The 9,537-nt window shown below is 43.2% G+C and overlaps 1 protein-coding gene across 1 annotated transcript; it reads left to right on the plus strand.

The window, feature by feature from the left end:
* Positions 1-338: 338 nt before the first annotated feature.
* PARP16 (poly(ADP-ribose) polymerase family member 16) lies at positions 339-9,249 on the plus strand. Its single transcript, XM_067555565.1, has 7 exons — positions 339-620; positions 1,093-1,296; positions 4,037-4,174; positions 5,539-5,745; positions 7,087-7,258; positions 8,069-8,210; positions 8,496-9,249. The coding sequence occupies exons 2-7, from the start codon at positions 1,105-1,107 to the stop codon at positions 8,638-8,640; spliced, it is 996 nt and encodes a 331-aa protein (XP_067411666.1). The 5' UTR covers positions 339-620; positions 1,093-1,104; the 3' UTR covers positions 8,641-9,249.
* Positions 9,250-9,537: the final 288 nt, after the last annotated feature.

Raw genomic sequence — 9,537 nt, forward strand, 5'->3', positions numbered from 1 at the left:
GGAATGGGAGGAATGAGAGGGAGGGGGAAGGACAGGGAGGGTAGATGGAAAGTGGGGCATTAAGGACAAAGGAAGAAGGCGGGCGATAAAAACAAATAGAGAGAGAGAGAGAAGAGGGAGGAAATGAGAAAGCGGGTAAGGAGCGAACAGGGGAAAGAGAGAGAGAAAGAAAGAGCAAGCAAGCAAAGGAAAGAGGGACAGCTAGACAGTCGGGGGGACAGAGACAATGTGGGGAACACATAGTCGGAGGGACAGAAGGAAGGGGGGACAGACAGACAAGGGGGGGCGCACAGAAGGAAGGGGGGCAGACAGACAGATAGACAGTCGGGCGGGGGGTGTCCGGCAGGGCCCGGGTGTTGCCGCCGACGGGCTCCCCCCGATCCAGGCCAGACAGAGCCGAGCCAGGGGCGGTCTCCCCCACCCCCGCCGCAGCCCTGCGAGGAGCTGCCGAGCCGCCGCCTCCGCCCGCCGGGCCCGAGGGAGGAGTCGCCCGGCAGCGGCCGGGGCTGGGCGGTGCCGCGCAGCCAGAGGCAGGCGAGAGGCGCGGGCGGCTTCCGCCCGCTGAGCCAGGCCGCGAGGAGGGGCTGGGGGGCGCTGCCGGGCCTGCCCCGCCGGGCTGGGTACCGCGAGCGCGGGGGGCTGAGGGGCGGGCCGGGCGGGGGCAGGGGGGAGAGATGGGGCGGGGGGCAGGGCAGTAAGGGAGGGGAGGGGCCGGTCGGGGGGGCAGTAAGGGGGAGACAGAGGGCTGGGGGGAGTGTGGGGGAGGGGCCGGTCTGGGGGGCAGTAAGGGGGAGACAGAGGGCAATACAGAGTGGTGGGGGTCAGTCTGGGGGCACTAGAGGAGAGAAAAGGGGGCTGGAGGGTAGTATAGGGTGTAGGGGCCCCAGCAGTGAGATGAAGAGGGGCTGGGGGCCAGGACACTTGCTCTGTAACCCTGGCAAGAGGCTGAGACTGGGGAGTGGGGGACAGTGAGCAGAGGCGTGAGGACAGCTGGGCCGGGCAGGCTGGTCCTTCCTTCAGCACCCCCAGGTTGAATGTCTAGGAAGGGCTTTAACCTCTGTTGAGCTGCTTCCCTGTGTGTTCCCTGGACAGACCCCGTTGGAAATGCTGCCCTCCAACCTCAGCGATGCTGCCCTCAGGGAGAAGATCAAGGAGGCCATCAGGAGGGACATCTTGGCTGCGGACCTGAAGTGCAGCCTCTTTGTCTCTGCTTTACAGAGCTACAAGCGCGATTCAGTCCTCAGACCCTTCCCAGGCCTCTATGCCAAGGAGGAGAGCAAGGATTTTGATGCTTTGGTGAGTTATCCGGCAGAGGGGACGGTTTGATACCATGGGACTGGGGAGGGGAGGGGAGAGGAAAAGCAACAGGTATTCCTCCAGCGCAGGTTTGTAATTAGTTCCACATAAAAACAAAGCCCACAACACAGATCCTATAAACAAGGCACTGGCTTTCATTATTTATGGCCTGGATGCCACTTCACAGGAGTGTTGTTAGGAGCAATTCGTTAATATCTATAAAGTGCCTCAAAGATGAAATGTGCTAAGTATTATTAACATGATTATCCACTTGAGTAGGGCTGACCGCATTTCTGGCACCTCCAGGTTTAACACACCTGCTAGCAGGCTCACCTTACCTTGCCTTTGTTTTCTGACTGACTGACAGAGATGCAATGGAGGGTTACCACTTCCACATAGTGCGTTCCTGCACTGTAAGCTTGTCTTGTCCTCTCAGGTTTGGGGAAAGATTCTGATTCACTAGGAGTTCCCTGCTCAGTGCAGCTGCTGCTTCGAGCCCTTAATGCTGGAGCCTGCTCAATTAAACTGGTTTTCTGTACGCACCAGGGAGAGAGACAGATTCCCTGAGGTGGCAAGATATGGCACGAGCATAAATTTTAAAACTTGGTCCTTGTTAAGGACAAATGGCTAAAAGTAATTCTTCTAATCCTATCACCCAATCTGGATTTTCCTAACTACACACGAGGCTGTTAGGATGTCTTCTGTATGTATGTGTGTTTGAACACTGTACAGTAGTTAAAATTGCAGAACAGCTGCCCTTATAATATTTTCAACTACTCACAACTTTCTGAAAAATTCCCCTCTGGGAGGAAACTTTCCAGAAGTGGTCTCTGTCCAAAGGTGAACTGAACTTCCTTCTGAATGGTTGGAGGAAAACACCTTTTCAGGCATGTGGTGTTGAATAAACAGAAACATCATACTGAGCATGTGCAGAGACAGACAGACATCTGCATGAGGTAGAGAGCGAATCACTGTTTTAATGTGTCCTTCCAAATAAATGCAGCGTAATTATGTACACAGCCTTGGAAGTTAAAAATAAAATTGAAAAAAAAAGTAAGAGTAGAAAAAAAGCAGTCATTCTACTGTGTTTACTGTGTTATCTTTTAAAGAGGGGCCAAAGCCTCCGTGGCTCTTTACAGACAATCATAAAAGTGAGGTCCCTGGCCTGAAAGTTTTTTGCTAAATTGTGTGGAAGCTGTAAAGCAGGTTTTCTGATTTAACCTGTAGAATGTAGATTATGTTGTTTTCTGTATTGCTAAAGAGTTAAAGCAGCTTTGCAAAGCTATGTAGATTTACTAGCTCAAGCAAAATACCTGCTCTTGCCCAGTTAATGATAAAAAAAAATATGTTATTTATCCAGTATAAGTGGGTAAGTAAAATTTCGCAAGTCTGAAATGCAGTAAGTGTTTCACAGATTAAGGAATCTAGGTTTAGAACCATTTAGAAGCTAAATGATAAATGTAGGCTTCCAAGTCTAAATTTGAAAGATCGAAAAGATATAAAAGGTAAAATAATTGCACTACATGCAAAGTGAAAATCTTATAGTTGGCTCTTCATTTTGTGTTTTAAATTGCCTAAGTATTCCTAAATTGTCTAAGTGTTGTCATAGTGTCAGGGTAACTGCACCTTTATCCCCCCGGCTGTCCACTCCAGGAGTGCCCAGTCAGATCTCAGGGCTCCAGCCATCACCTGTCTCTGGGCAGAGACCTTTGTCCCATTCACTTCTGACTTGGGGTTTTAAGACTGCACAGTCCTTGCCTTACACTCTGATATCCCCAGAAAGTCAGTCTGCCTAAAGGCCAGCACCTGTGTGTTGCTTTCTCTCTGAGGCTATAAACAGTGTATTGCCGGCAGTTACAAGTTACCAAACAGTTCTTTCTAAGCAAATATTTTTCTTAAGGTAAAAATATTACAGAGAAAACAATAAAAATAATAAAACCACATTTAAACACATAGGAAACATACCAGGAGTCACCTCCTATCAGTCTTATGGGGCCTTAGTCGGTCAAAGTCTTTCCAACCTTTCAACAAGAATTGAATATCCCCTTGGGCAGAAGGTCCTGCCTGTTTGCTGGGTCAGAAAGAAGGCCTTGAGTCAGTTTAAAGGCAGGCTTTTTAGATCAAAACCCCTTTTTTTGTCTTATGGTCTCTGGAAAACCCAGTTTGAACCATTATATGCAAGCCTCCTTGAGGTGACATCTCTGGAAGTGTTTGCAACCTAAGTGAGTCACCTTAATCACTCCCCACTGTTTTGGTTTCTGGAGGAGTAGCGGTAATCCTCCCCTCTGGTGTTGCATATAATCCCTGGTCCACAGTGATACATAACTTAATATGGCATGGTCCCCAAAGATATTGCATAGGATTACAATATTGGTCACAGTTGTAACACTCCAGATATTGCCTCTATGTTGATGTGGTGACCACATTGAGATGTTTTGGCTGACTGTTCTTATGCATACTCCCTGGATGCTGCTGCTGAATATAGATCATAGAATTATAGATGACATGTAACTTTCTCAAACCTAGTACTCAGTGTTGCATGTCAGAACAAAGGACAAATTTCCCCACGTAATCTCTATGCAAGTTTTTCAGAAGTGATTCTTGTATTTGGAAATTGTTTTTCACTTGTAGCACAGAGCGCTCCATTAGAGTGAAATATTGTTTCCTCATCACTAGAGGTCTCTGTTTAATCGTCATGATGAAGAAAAGCAAACCATGCTAAACACCTTTCTTATGTCAGATTGCAGATACAAATGCTTTGCCAAGTTTAAAGGAACTTCCAGAGTCTGTTCCAGACACAGATAAAAGGACATGGGATCTATTTAGCTGGATTTTATCATCTAAATTCTTAACCATACAAAGTACTAGAAAAAAGGAGGTAAGATTTCAAACTCTTATGGAAGTGTCATGACATGAGTTTGCTGTTTAAGACAACCACTTGCAGGTGATTACCAGGACCTGGAATTTAAGGATTGTTTATTGTAAAGATTTGAAAAGTAGGTCGAGTGAACACACTTTCTGATAAACATAGATGAAAGAAGAGACAGTGTTCCTACCCCAAAGAGCTCAAAATCTAAATAGACAAGGAACAGAAGGAGGAATGTGTGCAGCAAAAGAAATGACTCAGTGGTGACTAAATTTTTTTTTTAAATATATATATCATTTCCTATTAAAACCCCAAAAATTTGTCTTAGCAAAATGTTATATTGCTAATGTATGGGTAATCACACTTGACCACTCTGTGTATATGTGGTACTCCTACCCTGTTTTTCTGTTTAGAAAACACCTAACGTTGAGGAGGAAGAATGGTCTAGTGCAAGGGTAATCAATTATTTTTTGTCAAGGTCCAAATTTCTTGGTCAAGGTATAGTCAGTGTCCAGACTCCAGAGAAAATATAACAACAACAAGTAAATTGAAAGATTTCAGGGTCCATTCAAAAGCATCTGACAGTCTAGATTTGGCCCACAGTCTGCCTATTGACTACCCTGGTCTAAGTGATTCAGATGCCAGCCTGGGATGCAAGAGATTGGGGTTTGTTTCCATGCTCTGCCACAGACTTCCTGTATGATCTTGGTTAGGTCACTTAGTCTCTCTGTGCCTCAAGTCCCCATCTGTAAAATGGGCACTACCTCACTGGGATGTTGAGGATAAATGTGTTAAACATTGTGAGGCACTCAGATACTACAGTAATTGGGACTGTGTAAGAACCTAAGAAAGTTGCGAATGTTGCTGGAAATGATAAAAATGTCTTAGTTCCTCATGTTTTTCTTTTTCAAGGAACATATCTCATGACTATATCTATATCATAGCTTTGTTTGTGTGTTGAGATTATGATACCATAAAAGTATGTGTCTCTTCTTTTCCTCCCTCTCACTGCATCATCCACTTAACTCTGATATCTGTGTCCCACTGTTGGGAGAGGAGGTGGGGGGAGATTTAACTTTGACGTAATATCCTTACCACTCAGCAATGATCGCAAATATTCACAGAGGAGCAACAAAGGGAGAAGAGGGCAAGAGAAGTTGTGGGGGTGGGGGAAGAGGGAAAAGAAACTCTCCTACAGTTTCCACAATCCATTTGATCTTCCATGATTACCAGCTAGCTGGGTATTAATAGCTAGTTGTAAATGCACATAGGTAAATATATAAAGGAACCAGGAAAGGCTCTGAAACACTAAACAAATTTCTAGTGAATAATCTAGACCTTTAAAAATAACACTAAGATTCCTTTCTGTTTTTTAGTATGAGAAGATCCAAGAACTGATAGGAATGTCAAGTGTTGCTGTTCCTACTCCTGACTTCTTGTTTGAAATAGTGTATTGTGATCAGATGAATGCCAAATTTGATGAAACCAGGGGAGAAAGGAACCTTATCTATGCATTCCATGGGAGTCGCCTTGAGAACTTCCATTCCATACTGCACAATGGTTTACATTGCCATTTAAATAGGGTAAGGTTTCCATTATTTCTTACCTTAACGTACAGCTTCATCCTTTTCATTTACAAATTCTGATGGGTGTTTTAAACATATGTACAAACTGGTATAGGGATAAAAATAATGTGATTTGATGTTGCTATTAGTTTTCTTTGAGGGCAACACAGCACTATGCATGTGATTGTACTGGGATCGATAATGCTGATTGAGTTTAAAAAATGCAGATGCTGTGAAACATAGATATTAAATTATAGTCCTTTCTCCAGTATGCCTGGTTGTAGCCATCCTTCACTTTACAAACAAACAAACAAACGAGATGAATTTAGTGTCTCTGAACAATGCTGGCCTGTTTGATGAAAGATCTCTAGAAGAAGGAACATGGTCAGTGTAGGCTCTTTCTGCCTAGGTCTCAATCCTGGCCCACCTCTAAAGGTGAGTAACTACCTGCCAATTGTGAGTTCCTATCATCTGCCAGGACTGCTAACAAGGATGTCATTTGGTGGGACTTTGTGGATGTGCACACCTGTTTGATAGAAACTAACTGGGACCATCACTTCTTTTCATGTAGGTTGTCACATAGCTGCCAGACAGTAAAAACATGTAATCACTACCAGTCTGGGCACGTGTGAAGCAGAGACTTGTTTTGAATTTCATCCCCACATTCTTACTCCCTCACTTTCATAAGCACCAAAGTTGACATTAAAAAAAAAGTTAAAAGGCCCACACTTTTAGGGTAACAGAGGGCAAGAAAGAATCTTTACCTTCCCAGGAGAGCACAGTTGGCATAGTGCATTTCCATTTTTTTTCCACCCTCATGAATGATCACATTGACTACTGTGGGAGGCCGTGCGCTAGATTAGATGGGGTGGCAAATGCTACATTCCTAAACTATTAAAGCAATTGTATTTGGAAGAAATTCATACTTGAAAAGTACTTTTCTCCCTTGCAAAGCAAGTTTCTAAATGTCACTAAGACCTTGTCCATGCACAAAAGTTGTACCACTTTGTACAGCTTGTACTATGCTGGTATATTTAATCTCTTTAGTGTGGATGCAGTTATACTGGTATAAAAGTGTTTATACTGGTATAGCTTAATTGGTTTAAAAAAAAAAGTCACACCACTAACTGATATAGTTATACTGGTACAAAATCTGTGTGTAGGCCAACGCTAAGGAGTTTAAGATCAAAGATTTCTGAATTTCACTGCTGTGTTTTTAAGCTCCAGAATGCTTTTGGAAACAATGCGCTGGCATTTGGAAAGGAAAGAGCATTAGTGCGCTGTATTATTCTTCACTGTGAACTTTCAGCGTGTTTGATCTGATGCAGTCTCTCTTGATTTACCTTTGTGCTATTTCAGACATCCTTGTTTGGCGAAGGTACCTACCTTACCAGTGATCTAAGCCTTGCTCTTCTTTATAGCCCTCACGGTCTTGGATGGCAACGCAGTGTTTTGGGCCCTATCCTTAGTTGTGTAGCTGTTTGTGAGATTATCGATCATCCAGATGTAAAATGCCAAGTGAAGAAGAAAGGTGAGTGTATAGAAATAATTACAACTAGACAGTGAGTTAGTCTGTTAATACTCCTCAGGTCTTAGGTTGTGTATATGCTAAGAATGTACTCGTGTGTACGCTAGTTTCCCTCCTGCAGAAACTGACTTGGGGGCACCTTTTCTGGATGACCCATTAGCAAATCTACAAAAGCTTTCTACAAAAATGAAAGAATAAAACTTGATCATTCTAGGAGCGGGACCCAGCTATATTAGTATAGAAACCAAAATAGCATCCTCTTTTGTTTTAAGGTAGCGTCAATACTATAACAAAACATGTTCCATAAAACAGAGTAATTTCATTTGTACTGGAAGTGAACCCAAGCCAAGGTATTCTGGTCACAGCAGGAGTAATACACATTCTGTATTTATGCATGTTAGACTCATAACAAGGCTATTCTCTAGTAGTTAGATTCATTTTGCTGTTTTTCCCCCCACAGTTCTAGGTTCTGTTGTATTATTTCTCTATCCTTTCTGATGTTTGCAATCCCTCGAGCATTGTGCTCTAGGCCTGCCTTGTCCTAATTCTGACATGCCTCTTCTCTGCTTCCCACCCAACAACCCATAGTACCGCCGTGCCAGGAGTGACCAGTAGGGGCTGGTGTAGCCTTAAGACCACTCTGAGTCCCCTTTGGAATGCTAACAGGAACCAATCAAATTTGAGGTAGAGCCAGGAACAAGAACCCTGTCTCCTAACTCAAAGTCCTATGCCTTGACCAGCCTCTTTTACTGTCATATATGTGCTTTTGCTTTCCTTTCCATTTCCAAGAAAACCTCTTATTTTCCTATACAGATTCAGAAGAAATAGACAGGAAAAGAGCGAGAGTGAAAAACAGCGAAGGGGGCGACGTTCCACAGAAATACTTCGTTGTCACAAACAATCAGCTTTTACGAGTTAAATACTTATTAGTATATTCACAGAAACAGCACAGGAGGTAAGAGTTCAGCTGGCCAGTATGATGAGCATGGTGCAGTGCCAGATAGACAGAGAGATTTTATTTGCACATCTCTCTCTAAAACAAAAAATGCAAAAGCCAGACGTGCTTCCACTGATCGGAAGCAAAGAGGGATCCCAAAGCAAATAAAAGCGCAAGTATAGTAGCTAGGACAATCTTTACCAAAGCTTGCAAGAGCATTTAAAAATAATAAAACATAATAAATGTGTCTTAATGACTTGATTATATTTGATGTAATTCATGCATTTTTTTTTCCTTCCACAGGCCTTCTAGTCAATCCTCTTGGTTTTTCAATCATCGTTTTGCTATAATGATGACAATGTATCTACTGCTGCTAATTGTTATAGGTGCCAGCAACTCACCGGCCTTCCTGTACTTCTGGAATAGAATGTTTGACACAGAAGGATGAACAAGCTGGTTTATACGCTGTTATATTCACCACGTGCCTTAATGATAGGAGATCTACAACTTACTGTATCTGTACCAAAGTTCTGGAAATGGGGTCTCAGGAAACATTTGGTTATATTCCAGTTGCATTACCTTCATGGCCCCCTTTCCATTTATTCTTATTTATTTAGTTTTGTTTCTTTGAGTAATGAGTGAGCCTGAGAAGACTGAAATGGGAGCTGCTGGTTTTGTCCGAGCGATGCTGAAGTAGAACGCGAATAGTTCTGTACAGACATGTTTTAGTCAAGGGTTCAAGAAAAACTTCATTTAAAATGAATGAAAACTTGTGTGGAAACTATCGGGGCATGTTTATTCTCTGACAGATTAAAATAGCAATATTTATTTATAGTGCTATTGGAAGAGAGGAATTCTCTTTGCCTCACACAAAGGTTTTATTTGCAATAGGTTTTGTTGCTTGGACTTGAGAGACCGATGTGTCTTTACTGAAGAGGAAAAGTGCTGTTTCTCCTAGGATAAAGCAGGATCATCTTAATTACAATTTTTGACAGGGGATTTTTATATTCGGGCACAGTGATTGTAACAAAACACTATAAATAAAACAGTAACCAAATTGGAAGAATCTGAATGTTCTTATATATGTTATCAAAAATAAAAATCAGTGGATAAAGAACACTGACTTGTATAGCACTGTAGGCTGACAAGAGGAATATGTCTTAAGTACAGTACAATGGGCCAGATCCTCCGCTAGGTCCACATAGCATAAAGGGCAAGTCTGGGGAGGTGGTGTGCAAGATCAAAGTTGACCTTGGCCCTTCCCCCCCTGGGGGGGCCACTATATGCAGAGCTGGTCCCTAGGTCTAAAAGGCTCAAATTGGAGCTCAGGGCAGGGCAGGGGATT

The sequence above is a fragment of the Emydura macquarii genome, unplaced genomic scaffold (genome assembly GCF_026122565.2).
Source record: "Emydura macquarii macquarii isolate MOO-44397 ecotype Brisbane River unplaced genomic scaffold, CSIRO-AGI_Emac_v2 contig_1644, whole genome shotgun sequence".
NCBI lineage: Eukaryota > Metazoa > Chordata > Testudines > Chelidae > Emydura > Emydura macquarii.